The 17038-nt window shown below is 34.4% G+C and overlaps 1 protein-coding gene across 2 annotated transcripts; it reads left to right on the forward strand.

Annotated features, from left to right (window-relative positions):
• The first annotated feature begins 11832 nt into the window (after nt 1-11832).
• LOC108324436 (putative disease resistance protein RGA3) lies at nt 11833-14809 on the forward strand. Of its 2 annotated transcripts, XM_052874022.1 has the most exons (3): nt 12190-12325; nt 12406-14589; nt 14676-14809. In XM_052874022.1, the coding sequence occupies exons 1-2, from the start codon at nt 12261-12263 to the stop codon at nt 14585-14587; spliced, it is 2247 nt and encodes a 748-aa protein (XP_052729982.1). In that variant the 5' UTR covers nt 12190-12260; the 3' UTR covers nt 14588-14589; nt 14676-14809. The 2 variants fall into 2 exon arrangements, with proteins under 2 accessions (XP_017412873.2, XP_052729982.1); XM_017557384.2 differs by having other exon boundaries at nt 11833-14589.
• Nucleotides 14810-17038: the final 2229 nt, after the last annotated feature.

Genomic DNA, 17038 nt, shown 5'->3' on the forward strand with positions numbered 1-17038 from the left:
AGAGGAAGTTATAAACAATTAGATTAATACAAGGGAAATAATAAGAAATATGCAATAGCATATAGATAAAATTTGAAAGAAGTATGAAAATACATAAAGGCATTACAAGCTAAGAACGCGATCACTCGATGAGAAATTAATGGTAAGATTATGTTCATATATTTCTATTCTGTTTTTATATTTATATTCCGTTTTTATATTGTTTTAAACAGTTATATATATCAATTGTACTCTCTCCTTATTATGGAAGAAGATACACAATTTTCATCATTTCTTTTCTCATAACACGGTATCAGAAGAAAATTAATTCTTGATCACGTTCTTCCGCAACCAATTCTGTTACTGCCAAGATCTTCATCTTCTACCTTTGTTCTTGGCTTTCCTACAATTTCTTCTCCTTCTATGACTACTCCCTTTGTTACTCTCGCATCGTTATGTTTTATGTTTTGACTTTGCTTTCTAGGGTTTTCAATAAGAAACAAGTGGGTGTTTTAATCACTCGTAGCCCCAGATTGATTTTTGAGGAATCTAGAGGAGTTTTCGGAGATTCGGGTTGTGACATTTTTGTCCAATTTGAGGTTGTGAAATTCAATGGCTTCTGCAGTTGTTCCTTCTTGTCACAAACCTCAACTCTAGGACTTTCTCAATAGCAAATTCATGGTCTATTGACACTTCTTCCTCAATCTAATCCCACAGTCACACATTCTACCGGTCTAGTGAGTTCTCATAATGTTTTCACTTCTTCTCAGGATCAAGGTAATATCTATTCCAATGGATTCTAAACACAGGTGCTACTGATCATATATCCAATTCTTTGTCTCATTTTATTTCTTATCATAGAATCACCAATTACAGTATCTCTACCCAACAAGAACTCTTCATTTGCTCATTTTTCTGGCACAGTTTCTCTTGGCCCACACCTTGTTTGTTCCTAATTTTTCAGTCAATCTTATTTCGGTCACAAAGTTAACTAAAGCTCTATCTTGTAAAATTACCATTTCTGAATTTTCATGTGAAATACAGGACAAGTCAACCCTGCAGATGATTGAGAAAGCTGAAGAAAGAGATGGCTTGTATGTCAGGATAGTTCCTGCATCCACACCCCTAGGTTCACCATCTGCTATTACTCCTGAGAATTCTATTGTTTGTTCTACAATAAGACCTAGCTCTATAGATATTTGGCACTCTAGACTAGGACATCCTTTTTCTTCTTGTTATATCAAATTACGCACCATGTATGCCACTTTACCTGATACAAAATACATTCATTGTGATACTTGTCACTATTCTAAGCAAAGAAAATTGTCTTTTCAATTAAGTACTATTGTTTCAAAAGCTTCTTTTGATTTAATTCATGTTGATATTTGGGGGCCCTATTGTACTTCTTCTGTTGATGGTTTCAAATATTTCTTAACTATAGTTGATGATAGGTCTTGATACACATGGATTAAATTGATGCCAAGTAAGTCAGATACAAGATCACAACTTATTGGCTTTGTTTCTTATATCAAAACACAATTTGGCATTGATGTAAAAGTTGTTAGATCAGATAATGGTAATGAGTTTGCAATGACAGATTTTTATAGACAAAAAGGGATACAACATCAATTATCTTGTGTTGAAACACCTCAACAAAATGGAGTTGTTGAGAGAAAACATCAACGCATTCTCAATGTTGCTAGATTTTTAATGTTTCAATCCCATTTGCCCATAATTTTCTAGTATTTTGTTGTTCGTTATGTTATGCAACTCATTAATATTTTACCTTCCAAAGTTTTGGCATATTTTTCTCCATCTCAACTGTTACACAATGTTAAACCTGACATTACTTACTTACGAGTTTTTGGCTCACTTTGCTATGCTTCAACTCTTCAAGCTCAGAACAAAATTTCAACCTCGTGCAAGAAAATGTGTTTTACTTAGTTTTAAAACAGGAGTGAAAGGCAAGGGAGATTTTTCTATCAAGGAATGTAGTATTTTATGAAAACATATTTCCTTTTCTTACTAGTGACAAACACTCACCTATTGATACACAAAATTCATTGGTTTTTGTCACCAAAACACTACAAGAAAATTGCATTTTACATACAGATTATTATATACAGATTTTAATCTGTATGTATTAAACCTATTACATACGGATATTATATACGGATTTTTAATTAATTATTAACTAGAAAAATTTTAAAAAAACCTGGAACTTCTTGTAACTTTGAAAAAAAAAACCCTAAGTACAACTCTCCTGAACGAATCCCTCACTCACTTAGTGACCCTTCAGACTCCATCATCAGCCACGTCCATTTTCTCTCTCGTGCATTGGAGAGAGCAGCTTCATTCTCGCGTTCTTCTTCCGCAAGAGCATTTTCTTCTCGAGAGCTCACCATCAACCGTAAGCTTCCTTTCTCTTCACAAATTCATCATCTTATTTCATATTTCTTCGTTGCCTCAGCCTACTCAACAACAAATTTCCTCTTCCACCGATTATTTTCATCTCCTTCTAGGGTTTCGTCATCCTTTCACCTTTTTCTTGAAGTTTCACCGATTAAATCCTCTTTTACTCCGTTTAAAAGTTTTTCCTCCGATTGAAAACTCTTTTCCACCGTTCAATCTCGTTTTTGAACCGATTAATCAGTTCATTTTGAGTTTCCTCCCTTTCTTGGGTTCCTTCGTTCCAGATTAGGGTTCCTACTCTATTTAGGGTTTCTGTGAGTCCTATCTCTGATTTGGTTTGTTCTCCTTCAAATTCCCTCTTCTATTTGTGTCTAGGGTTAGTGCGAAGAAGACACGAGGCCACGAGATCGCTTGCAATGCGGAGAAGACATGAGGCCAGTTTTTATCAATTTTATTCACTGTCTCTGCATAAAGAAATTTCTTTTCCTGCTTTAAGAATATTGTTTAGTAGGATCGTGGAACTAAGGAAATTCACATGATATTCAATTTCTTTTGCAGGTTGGTGAGAGGGGGATAGAACTATCTGGGGGACAGAAATAAAGGATTGCAATACCTCGTGCCATAGTTAAGAATCCATTAATCCTTTTACTAGATGAAGAAATCAATGCTCTAGATGTGTTAGTTAGTTGTATGAACATTGAGGAATATTGAATGATCAATGTTTTCATCATATCAATCAGTGATACTGTTTTGGTTTAGGGTTCATTATCTACATAAAGTGATTTCTATGCTTTAAGTTTGAAATGTGGTTAAATTTGAGACATTATTTGCATCTATGTAGAATATATTGCTGTTGCGATGACTGGAGCATCTTTCTTGTTTTTAATTTTTTCCCCTTTTATTTCTTTGTGTGTCCATTTGTGAGATTTCTTCATGATGTTGGTTCGTATTGGTTGTATATGTGTGTTTAGGAGTTTATGAATTTGCAAAATTGTAGAAGACCTAAATCTGTTTAGTAGAAGTCTTGGGAGGTATTTTAAATTATTCAAATTTCTGGAACTCGTTGAGATGAAAGCAGTCATTTTAATTATATGAATTTTAATGTGTCTATTCAGACCCTGATGCTGAAGTTATGGCCTTGTCCCCCAAGAGTCTTCTGGCCATAAATAAGTTCATTTGTGAGATCTGCAACAAAGGATTTCAAAGATGGCAGAACCTGCAACATCATAGAAGAGGGCACAATTTTCTGTGGAAGCTGAAGCAGAGAACAAGCAAAGAGGTGAGGAAGAAGGTGTATGTGTGTTTAGAGCCAATTTGTGTGCATCATGACACCATTTATAATATATGGCCACGCATACACTTTCACACATTCCATATCCTTTCTTGCAAGATGATATGCGTTAGAACAATGGCATGTTTAACAACATTATTTTGGGTATCTACAAGGAATTTATTCATGAAATTTATGATGATCAACTCTTTATAAAGTTGAAAAAAGGGTTCAATTTTCCTGCCATGGATCTTTGGGTTGGTTAAGAGTCAATGATACATTCCGCTTGTGCTTCCACTCTAGACGAGCGTCCGCTCTTCTGCCTTCTGGACGAGCGTCCGCTCTCTTGGGACGAGCGTTTCTGCATGTGTGATGGCGTTTCTTCGTGCTAATTTCTTGGTCCAGTTCTATACATTGTTGGAGACTCTTCCAAGCTCATTTTTAGCTACAAAATAAGGGATTATTGATGAAAGTACATCAAAGTAGCCAAAAACACAATTATATAGAAAACAAGACAAAACAAGAGGATTTAACAAGTTATAAGTTAGATAGGGGTTGATTTTGCTACTAAAATGATGCTTAAAATATGGTAAAATTTAGCATTATCACGGACATGCTGTCTAAATTGGCGGCAGGGAAGGAAAAAGCGCAACTGAGCACAGTGATCAAACAAGTCCTACTGAAACTGTCAGTAAAGTGCATGACAGTCTCCCTCTTGTCCGAAAACGATTGGAAAGAAGAAATAAAAAGGCTGATGACCCAGCAGAAGGATGGAGAGGTAGTTTGACCGGTCAATTCATGAAAGATTGAGCATTTTGTCCTGATCGGGGGAGAGCTATACAGAAGATGATTCACAACTTTGCTCCTAAAATGCCTTTCGGAAGCAAAAGCCCAATAAGTATTAGAGGAGCTACACAATAGAGTTCCATAGTGGATGGTGAACCCTCAAGGTCAGGGCACTTCGAGCTACGTATTATTGGCCCACCATGGAGGATGACACCAAGCGCTTTGTGCAAAGCTGTCAGGCCCATGCCAACAACATCATTGCGCCATTAACGAATCTTCACAACATTGTCTTTCCTTGGTCGTTCGCCTAATAAGAAATGGATATAGTAGGCTCTTTCCCGGTCGGGAAAGCCCAAAATAAATTCCTCTTGGTCACCATAGATTACTTCACTAAATGGGCAGAGGAAAAAACATTTGCAACCATCATCGCTCAACAGGTGCAGAGGTTCATGTGGAAGTTGATATGTCGATATGGGCTACCCTGAATGGTCATCACGGACAACGAAAGATATTTCATTGATAAAAGGTTTGTCGAGTTTTACAAAAACTTAGGCATTAAACACGTTACCAGCTTGATGGAGAACCCGCGGACGAATGGTCAAACCGAGGTCGTCAACAAGACCATCGTTCCAAAGCTCAAAAGAACATTAGGTGACAAGAAGGGGGTATGGGTATAGGAGCTTTCGGAGGTCCTATGGGCTTATCGGTGCATGCCTCATGGTATCACTAGAGAAACTCCATTCAACTTAACCTACGACACAAACGCCATGTTGTCGGTAGAGGTTGGAGAGCCCTTGTTACGAAGGCGATTGGAAAACACCTAGTTAAATGAAGAAAGGATGAGAGTGGAGTTGGACATGTTGTAAGAGCGGCGAGAGGCGGTTGTCGTCCGTTCCGAGGCATGCAAAAGACTCGTGGCAAAGAGGTACAACACCAAGGTGAGACCTATGAGCTTCAAGAAGGGCGATCTCGTTTGGAGGAAGACCGGAAACGTAAGAAGACGATCGAAACATGGGAAACTAGCAGCTACTTGGGAGGGCCAATTCAAAGTAGTCGAAGACTTAGGTAATGGGGCCTACCATTTAGTCTACCTAGACGACAAAAGGATACCCAACACTTGGAATGCGTCCCATTTAAAATTTTGCTTCAGTTAAAATGCAATTTTGTGCATGAATACCATACTAAAGCAATACAACGAGGAATTCTGTATTATTAAATTCACATCGTCTTAGCGCGTAAGTAATGAGTTGGTGAACCAAGAGTTCCCAAAAGAATCACTGTCAACTCAGGCAGGCGGTGAACGACGAGTTCTCAAGAGAACCACTATCACTCAGGCCAAATGAACTCAATTAACGATGAGTTGGTGAACGGAGAGGCTCCCAAAGGAACCACTACCAACTCAGTCGAGCGGTGAACGACGAGTTCTCAAAAGAACCATTGTCGCTTGATCCACACACATTCATATAACGGGATTGGTGAACGACGAGTTCTTCCAAGAACCACTACTATTCCCGACCAAAATTAGCAAACGGTGTGTCCTGTAAGGACCACAGTCGACCAAACGAATAAAGACAGACGATTATAACTTGGGAAAAATTCCATAAAAAGATGAAAGAACAAAAACCAAGCATTGTATTCATGATAAGTTCGGGTATACAAATTATGTGGATTGCCTGGTGAACGAAACACTTCACAAAGCCTAGTGTTTGTTGCCCGACCTCCTCGGCATTTCTTCTATCAGAAAAACTAGCCAGATACCAATTTGGCATAGCCGCCCAGGAAGAAAGCTCTAGAGCCACATTCATTATTTCTTTTTCAGACATCTTCTCAATGATCATCCGTTCTGTCGAGTTCATATGAAAGTTGGCTTTTTGGCCAATTCAAATCTCAGTCCCGAAGATACCACCCGGGAGAGGCTAAGGAGTGCTCTCTTCTCGACGACTCCTCTTAGAAGAAGATTTCTCCCCTTCTCTATGAGATCTCTTCTTAACCTTTTCTTTCTCAGGCAGAGGAACGACAACTGCGACTGAAGAAGGTTATTCTAGGTCAACCACGGGAGTGGGATGAGGAGTCTCGACCCTTGGTACCGTCTAAAGAGGGGCCAACAGACTCTTTACAGGTTGGGTCGCCTGGCTAGATGCCTTTAAACGGGGATCTCGCGCCTTCAACGGTTCAACGCCCTTCTTTTTTCTGGTCGAAAGGAAGGCACTTTTCTTTAGGGCGGGGACGAACATGATTTCTGAAATGAAGACACAAACTTAGTCAAGTTAAGACCAAATCACAAAGTAAAATAATAAAGGGAAGACACCATACGAAACGCCTGTTCGTTAAATTCCTCATGACCAAGGTATTCAATGAGGCCACACATGGAGAGGCGAGGCAAACCATTGATGACCCCGACTGCTTCAATCTCAGCTGGAGTCATGGAACCGAGCAACCACGAGGCCATTTTACAAGGACTCATCGTCCAGTAAAATGGGAACAGAGGGTGGCCGACTTCGTCAAAGAACTCCGAGTGGCCCAACTCCTTTATCACTACTTTAAAATATTTAGATTTAAACCCCTTAAAAGAATATGAAAATGGCTTAAATAACCATTTCTTCTCAACGAAGGCGAGGGATACCCATCCTTGTTTGGCCATCGGGCGAACATTGAAGAAGTGGAGGAAAATGGGGGTCATAAGGGTTATCCCCAAAGTGGAACACACTACCACGAAGGCCTGCATACTCGCCCAACTGTTTAGGTGCAATTGAGTTGGAGTGACATTCAACTCTCGGAGCACGGTGACCTAAAATTTGGTAAAAGGAACCCGTACGAACATTTGAGAAAAGAGAAAAGTGTATGCGAAGAAGAAATCCTCGACATTTCCTCTTTTCCCATGATAAACTCACTCGTTCCATTTACAAACTGCCAGTCGAATCAACTCGGCGTCCTCCACGTTCTGCACAACGCAAGATTGGTTGACCCAATATTCTAGGTTCGTCTTCAGGTGGAAGCATGTCGTGTACAATCCCACCTTGTGGGCGGCCTAGTCGTAACCCGATACGACCAACAAAGTTTGCTCGAGCTCTTTCCCCTCATTTCGACCATCCACGTCCACTCCTCCAACGTGGGGACCGATTGCAGTTCCCGAAATAGCCCTATCAGTATATACATTGGGAAGAGACTGGTCGAGCCGCTTTCCCACTCAGTTGTCTCAAAGAAAGACGAAGATATAGAGCTTGGAGACGAAGGCTGATCACCTTCACTAACGAATCCCCTGCCACCTCTCTTGATAACTCCTCAAACGAACAAAGTTGAACGGTGTTCATTATTACCTTAAAGAAAACAAAGAAAGTTGGACGGTAGGCAAATAAAATAGGAAGGTACTGATGAAAATGACAGGTTATCTTCCCCCTATTTATAGAAAAAATCTTGAAAAACTGCCAAGGCATCGCCACCGTTAATCTGCGTCACGATTAAGGGTCCGGATGTCGCGACCCTGCCACTTCCAGGAAGCACGGGACACGATGACGCGACATGTGTTTTCCCGCCATAAGCACCCTTTCAAAAAGACGTTGGATGGACCTTCCACTAAATCACGCAAGAAGACAGATGCCCCCAAACTCTAATGTGAAATCCCAACATCAGGTACGACTAACTAGGGCTTGGGGGCCTGTGTACTATATGGTCAAACAACCACGTAGTTAAGACCATGCGAAAAGAGCCATTGAGAATGGGCGACCGGTCGCGTATGTCTGAGCACATGAATTTGGACAACATAAGACAAGGGTCGTTCGGCCATACATGGGTAAAGGCCGAACGAACAATCTCAAGAGCAAAACATCTCTTAAGAGTCATTGCAAATCAAGGTTAAGAGCATGTGTTAATTAATGTCAAGTGAGATAAGATTGGACTGTGATTAAAGTTTTGCTAATCCTAAGCACATCTCAAAACCTATAAATAGAGGTCAAAAAGGTAAGAGGTATGTGATCTCATTTATTATGACCACAGTCCGAACTAATTATTGACTTAAGCATTGTATTGCCTTTGACAGGTACCCCGAACGGTTTGGAATATTGACAAGAAAGGACTTTAACAAAAGGTAAATAGAATTACCCAAGCAAGCGAGGAACAAATATGAAGGTATGATTTGGGGAGTTACTCGATCCTACATCCAAAACATAATCTATCATAAAAAACTATATAGATAAATATATAGATATCTACTCTACTTACCTAAATCATAAATAAAATTTAGTTTAAAAAGTCTCTATATTTAACAAACATAATTTAATTATTGTATCAATTTATCAACGAAGTTACTCGATCCTACATCCAAAACATAATCTATCATAAAAAACTATATAGATAAATATATAGATATCTACTCTACTTACCTAAATCATAAATAAAATTTAGTTTAAAAAGTCTCTATATTTAACAAACATAATTTAATTATTGTATCAATTTATCAACGAAAAGTATCCAACATCAAACAAAACTCAATAGCATTCAACATTTAAACAAATTCTTAACCAATTACAATTCCTATATAAAACTCAAAATATCATGACTATGTCACCTTCATATAAAAATTATTTATCATAAAGTGTCAAAAACATTTCAAAAATCAAAGTAACTAAACTATTCAAAATATAGAAATATAGAGTAATGTATAAAAACGTAATTTGATATATAATAAAATAAGTTGGAAAAATTACTTCTCTCATTTCACCTTAAACATTACAAAATCATAAAAATTAAAACCAATTTTGTCTAAATATCTAGTTAGATAAAATATTCATTGAATTTTCAATTACTTTGACTTTTCAATTACTTTAACGTGCTATCAAACTTTCAAACAGAAAAAAAATGTGAAGAAAGAGAAAAAGTGACACTAGAGACACACATTACGGAACATGTGCAAAGAAAAAGTTATTAAAATATTAATTAATCTATTTACCATCTCGAATGCAAACACCAGGCATTTTTCTCTCATTTTAAAATTGTTTGGGGTTATCTCATGATAATAAAATAAGAAAAATAAATAATTGAATTTTTTTTCATAAATTAAAATTAACTTGTCTAGAAATTAAAAACAAAAATTTTAGAAATATAGGAAAAAACTTGTTTTCTTATGAAAACATTTATATAACTTTTTTTCTTGTTATTGTAGTTTTTTAAATACTTATAAAGATGGTTAGATAATCCTATGTGACTTTGGTTGTTTTCGAAATTGACACTGGATTTGTTTAGTAAAATAACCATTTATTTGTATAATTGGATTCCTTTAAAAAATTTAGAAAAGTTGTAGGAGCAATAGGATAAATATATATGATAAATTCTTTCAGATAATTTATGAAATTCTACCAATCAATTTTAGAAATAAAAATAAAATATACAAAATTTAAACTCAATAAGCATACTTATAATTAATAAAAATAATATAAAAAATTAAAATATCTCTACAAGAATTAAGTCTTGAAACTTCCTAAAATATCTTAGACACTTTTCCTTAATATGGTGAACATGTGTTTTCTATTTTTAATGGGTATAATTTTTCAAAATTTGTTATTCAATTGAATATTATTATTTTTTAATTGAGGAAGATAATGTGTCATTGATTTTTAGAACCATTAAATAACAATGTCATGATCATAGAGTTTTCTTCATCTATGATTTGACTTTAGATCATCTTGACATAAACGATTAAATGAATATCAACGATTAAATAAACAATATTTCTTTTACTTTTCAAAATGGTTTAGTAAGTCATGATTATATGAGATGATTTTTTCCATTCAACCATCAGGTTAAATAAGGATTTTGTAGTTCTCTTACATTATACTACTTGTCACCATTTTCCATTTTAGCAATTATAAATATGTGAAGTTAAGGCATAAAGAGGGAAGAATGAAACTGGACACAAAATTAACTTGGATGCAAAATGAAAATCACAAAATTAATCTAGAAACAAACTGAATATAGGAAGTTAAAATATGACAATGGAGGTTGCAATAGAAACTAAAGAGACATACCAAAAGAAAGTTATGAAGAGTGTCTCTTAGGGTTTATACAATAATAAAGATTTTGTTTAAGAATTTATGCAACAATTATACTGTATTTTAGAAAATTTACATAACAATAAAAATTACATTTATACAACAATGAAGACTACAATTAAATCAACTAAAGAGTCTCCCACAAGATTTGATACCATCTCAAATTTTGAAAAAAATAATTTCTCTATTACTTTTCTTATTATATTTATTGAATATATATAAATCCTTTCGGATAATTTATGAAATCCTATAATATAACTTTAAAAATAAAATAAAAATATACAAGATTTGAACTCAATAAATACATAATTATAATTAATATAAATTAACTTTCTTAAAATATCCATGTGAAACTTTCTAGAAAAATATATCGACGCTTACAATATTCATTTAAATTGTTTTATTTGACTAAAATTTAAAAACAGAAAAAACACACGGTCAAATATAAAAACCAAATAAACGTATTTAGTCATTTTATTAAAATTAATAACATAATGTAAAATATATATTATAATAATACTAATAAACAAATAAAATAAGTTTCGATGATTCAAGAAATTGCATAGAAGTCACGCAGAATAAAGAAAGCAATTCTCTAATTTAAAGTAATACCTTTTCCGAAGAGGAGTCAATGGGTTTTATTTCCAAAATAGGCAAAAATGGATTATATATTACGAGAATAGGTAAATTCAATTTAAAATATTAAAATGGAGAAGTCGTGGGGTTAAAACAATTTTAAATGAAGAAGTCGTGTCTCCCCTGCACGATTTCACACTGTTTATTTGACCAGTGATGAAGTCGTGAACCCCAAAAACGACTTCTCGGTCCTGTAATTGATTACAAGATCCTGTAATCGATTACACAATGTTGAAATCGTGACCCCCTACACGACTTCAGTGTAGTAGGCAAAAATGATACTGGTAATCGATTACTACACTTCTGTAATCGAATACCAGTGTTTTAAGTGTGGAAGAACCACCCTGGTAAGCGATTAGAAATTACCAGTGTGTTTTGGTTGGTTTATGAAAATTATTTGGCAGTTTACATATTTTATGTATTGTTTGTGTTATACAAAAAAAGAAATTGTGATTATTATTTAATGAATGGAGACAAATTTGAAGAAAAGAGAAAAAAAATATTAATAAAAAATATTAATAGTAATATATTAATAAGCGATTTGATTACAATTGGATAAGATTAAAAAATAACTAATGACGAAATGAACAATTTTCATCTGGATTGGATTCATCCATTTCATTATAAATCCTATTTATAAATGGTCTTCCGGATGTCTTGCATCCCATTGTAGATGGTTTTCCGGATCTGTTTTGGCCCCACGACTTGATACTTAGTCAAAAATTGCCCATTTAAGCAAATATGAGTAGTTTGGTGAAAAAAGCCTGAGTCAATGCATTAGAGACTTTTCTATTGCTCGGTCACAAATATAAATATCATACTTATGTGATATATGATTCAACTTCAAACACCCCTCTCGATTCCATTCCTCTTTCTTCCACTTTTAAAACTCATGGCTGAATCGCTTCTTTTCATCTATGCAGAATCGCTCCTAGGGAAGCTTGCTTCTACTGCCTTTCAAGAAGCTTCTCTAGCGTTTGGTGTGCACCGCGATCTTCAACAGATGAAAGAAACTATGGAACTCATAAGAGGTGTGCTCTTGGATGCCGAGAAAAAGAATCCGCAGAGCAGTGCCCTGAGCGAATGGCTGATTCAGATCAAGCACGTGTTTTCTGATGCTGAAGACATAGTCGATGATTTTGAGTGCGAAGCCTTGCGGAAACACGTTGTCAACACCTATGGAAGCTGCTCAAGAAAGGTACGCCGTTTCTTCTCATCAAGTAATCCTGTTGTTTATCGTCTTAGAATGGCGCATCACATTCAAGACATCAACACCAGGTTGGCCAAACTTGCATATCAAAGAAACATGTTTGGCCTTCAAGTCATTCACCAAGACACACGTATCGTGCACGTGAGGGAAATGACTCATTCTCATGTAAATCCTTCCAATGTTATAGGGAGGGAACATGATAAACAAGAAATATTAAAACTTCTGTTGAAAGATGATCATGGCCAAAGTCTCTCTGTTATTCCCATTGTGGGAATGGGAGGCTTGGGAAAGACCACACTTGCTAAGTTGGTCTTCAATGACACCACTATTCATGCATGTTTTCCGTTGAGGATGTGGGTGTGTGTCTCCAATGATTTTGAACTTAGGAATGTCCTCATTAAAATCCTCAATTCTGCTCCAAACCCAATTGGGAAAAACTTCAATAACTTTGAGACAGAGCAACTTCAAATTCATTTGAGAAATACACTTCATGGACATAAGTTTTTGCTCGTGTTGGATGACGTGTGGAACGAGGATCCTGCAAGATGGGATGAGTTGAAGGAAATAATAGATATGGGTGTTGAAGGGAGTAAAATCCTAGTGACTACTCGTAGCCATATAGTAGCTGCCATTATGCACACTAAATCCTCAAATTCATACCTTCTTCAATGTCTCTCTAAAGAGGATTCTCTTTCTCTATTTGTGAAATATGCTTTTGAAGATGGAGATGAGATGAAACATCCACAACTATTGAAAATTGGGGAAGGAATAGTAAAAAAATGTGGAGGGTTACCATTGGCGGTGAAAACGGTGGGGAGTTCACTGTTCTCAAGGGTTGACGAGAGAGAGTGGGAGAGTGTAAGAGACAATGAGATTTGGAATTTAAAACAAAATGAAAAAGACATTTTTCCTGCTCTTAAACTAAGTTACGATCAACTGCCTTCATATTTAAAACCCTGTTTTGCTTCTTTCTCCCTTTATTCAGAAGACACTTATCTTTTTAGTTCTCAAGTTTGTCTGTTATGGGGAGCACTTGGTTTTCTTCTACCACCAAAGGCAAGTGAATCAACGAATGATGTTGCCAATCAATTGTTGCATGAGCTATGGTCAAGATCTTTTCTTTCAGAATATGAAGACTTGGGAGGTGATTGCCGGTTTAAATTACATGATTTGGTGGTTGATCTTGCCAAATATGTTGCAAAGGGTGAGTTTGAAATAATACAAAACCACAATCCAAACTTATACAAGAATGTCCATCATTTGACATATACGGGAAATAATTTGCTTGATCAAGCTCTTCTTCCCTCAGGTCTAAGAACTATCTGTTTTCCTTGTGGAGCTAATAATGAAGATTTCATGAATACATTGGTGTCAAGGTGCAAATTCTTGAGGGTTTTAATCTTACAATATTCTGAGTACGCAAGTCTGCCTCGTTGCATTGGAATATTGAAACATTTAAGATTTCTCAGTCTTGCGGGAAATGAAAACCTTACGGAACTCCCTGATTCAATTTGCAAACTTCAAAATTTGCAAAATTTGAACCTTAGTTGGTGCATAAAGCTACAAAAGTTACCCAAAGGACTAGTAAATCTAATAAGTCTTCATAACCTGTTTATAACTACCATAGAACCTGCTTGTCCAGAAAAGGAGATTGCAAGTTTGACTTCTTTAGAAGAATTAGGCTTTTATCAATGTGATAATTTTGAGTCATTGTTCAAGGGAATACTACTAGCCACTGTTAAAAAATTGTTTTTATTTCAGTGTAAAAGTCTAGAGACAGTTTCGTTCCATGGCATAAAAAATTTAGAGGTTTTAGCAATTTCCAACTGCAACAAGTTGGACTTGTCAATGGGCTTTAGCAACGAAATCCTTGATTCAAGGTTGAAGTTTGTCGTTCTTAGAGGCTTGCCAATTCTAGTCACATTGCCTCGGTGGCTTCAAGGTTCCGCCAACTCTTTACAATCTTTAATTATTGAACAATGCATGAATCTTGAGGAGCTTCCCGATTGGCTACCAACTCTAAATTGTCTCCAACGACTTGAAGTTACCTATTGTCCAAAACTATTATCATTCCCTGATAACATGCATCACCTTACAAATCTAAAAGTGATAGATGTCACTGGTTCTTCTGAATTATGGAAAAGATACAGGCCAGAAGTTGGAGAGGATTGGCACAACATATCTCATGTCAATCTTGTTTGGCAAGATTATCAATCAGAAAATGAAAAAGAATCAACAGTCAAAAGTTAAAGGTATACTAATTTCAACCATTTAACTTTTTATATTATTATTTTTCAACAATTCCTTTTTCTAAGATAGGATTTTCTTCATCTCACAGGTTATACAGTTCTGTCGGTCTCTCTACCTCATCTATGTATTTACTTAGTTGAACATGAAGTTATGCATTCTCCTGTTTATATACAAACTATGTATTTTTTCTATAAATTTATACATTTGTTTTTCACTTCTCAACTTTTGAAACAATGATTTTCTTTTATACAAAATAAATAGTGTTTGGTAAGCTAATATTCGATAATAGTTGTGTCAATATCAAGTATAGATCAAGTAAGAGTAAGGATACATGTCTTTTAGATTTTTTTTCAGTTCTTCGTTGCTGAAGATATCAACATTGGGAGAAATAAAAAAACTTCGAAAAATACCCTTTAATTTACATTTTTTATTTAAGAGCTTTTAATTAAGTTTTTATAACCAATTTTTTCAAAAATAAAATATAAGAAAATTCTTATATATTTATGAATTCAAAAAGTTACTTTTTAAACCGATTATTGGGTTAACTTGTATAAAAGTAGTTAGTTTTTAAATCGTTTGTCTTAAAGATGGTTCAAAGTTTGGTTTTCTGTATAATTATTTTAACGAAGTGATTAAAACAAATTGCATTTTTATATTGATTTTCAAAGACATAATTTAGAATATAAAAGTTTGTTTTTAAAGATATTTTTTTTGTTATTTTTTCCTTTTTCCAAAATATGTAAAATGCAATTGTTACTGAAAAATAGACTTTTGATGTCTGATAATTTTGACATTTAACATTTAACCAAAATTCCACATCTCAATGGGAGACGTCAATTTGATATCGGACTTTAAATAGGATGTCATTGATGTCGACTCTCAAATAGACAAACATCAAAATTGACATCGGACCCCTATAAGACCAACGTCTACTATCGCTGAACATGTCTTTGTCTCACTAAGAAAAAAATCCTAGAATTGTCTCTGAAACTCTTTTGATGTCGGATTGAACATTAACTCACGTTAATTGATGTTTATTTTGATACTAATCGACATTCATCTTTTTTTTAATAATTATTTTATTTTTATAATTTTACTACACGTGAAATATATAAAATCATTTTAGCACACCACAAAATTATGTATAAATCATGATTTATTCAATATTTTTTACTAATTTAGAATTAATTTTACTTCCTTAACTCAAGTACACATGTTTATACTTACATTAAATTTCTAAACTATCATAAGAAAATATATAAATATCTAATCTATTTACCTAAACCATAATTTAAACTCACTTTAAAAAGTCCCTGTACTTAACATGCATAGTTTAGTTACTATATCAATTTATCAATGAGAGTATCCAACATCAAACAAAACTCAATAGCATTTAATATTCAAACAAATTCTCAACCAACTATAACCTCTATATAAAACTAAGATATTATGATGATGTCATCTTCATATCAAAATTATCTATGTCAAAACATTTCAAATCTAAGTAGCTAAACTTTTCGAAATATATGAACCTAGAATAATGTATAAAAATGTAAAATAATTTGATAGATGATAAAATGAGTTGGGAGAATATCTTTTTCATTTAATCTTAAACATTACAAAATCATAAAAAAAATTAACTATAAAACAAATAAAAGCATACTTTCTTTTAATATCTAATTAGACAAAAATATTCATTAAATTTTAAATTACTTGACTTTTCAATTACTTTAACGTGCGATCAAATTTTGAAACAGAAAAAAAAATTTTAAAAAATGAAAAGAAAGAGAGAAAAGTGACAGGAGAGACATACATTAATGGAACATGTGCAAAGAAAAATTTATTAAAATATTAATTAATCTATTTACCATTTCAAATGCAAAAACCAGGCAATTCTCTTTCATTTTAAAATTGTTTGTGGTTATCTCATGATAATAAAATAAGAAAAAAAATAATTGAATATTTTTCATAAATTAAAATTAACTTGTGTAGAAATTAAAAACAAAAGTTTTAGAAACATAGGAAAAATCTTGTTTTCTTATGAAAACATTTATATAACTGTTTTCTTATTATTGTAGTTTTTTAAATACTTATAAAAATGGTTCAATAATCCTGTGACTTGGGTTGTTTTCAGAATTGACATTGAATTTGTTTGGTAAAATAAGCATTTATTTGGATAATTGGATTCCTTTAAAAGATTTAGAAAAGTTTTAGGAGCAATAGGAAGGGAAACACATCTAAAAAGAAAATTGAATGAGTCAGAAGTGTAAGAAGATTGGTCCATAAATTTCACTACAAACAAAAGAAGGTGGAAGAGGCTTATCTTCAACGTTGTTTTGTTTCATTTTTGAAAAGTTCCATAAATTTGTGGGTCTTTGCAACCATGGTTTCGGTGGTTTTGTTTCCGTGATGAACGCCTATCACAAGTTACACACTTTTCTTTATCTTCTT

This window comes from Vigna angularis, chromosome 3 (genome assembly GCF_016808095.1).
Source record: "Vigna angularis cultivar LongXiaoDou No.4 chromosome 3, ASM1680809v1, whole genome shotgun sequence".
In the NCBI taxonomy this organism is placed as follows: domain Eukaryota; kingdom Viridiplantae; phylum Streptophyta; class Magnoliopsida; order Fabales; family Fabaceae; genus Vigna; species Vigna angularis.

Bases quoted from the DNA above. Each gene is read 5' to 3' on its own strand.
- LOC108324436 (XM_017557384.2), top strand. From the start codon at position 11,960: ATGATTCAACTTCAAACACCCCTCTCGATTCCATTCCTCTTTCTTCCA.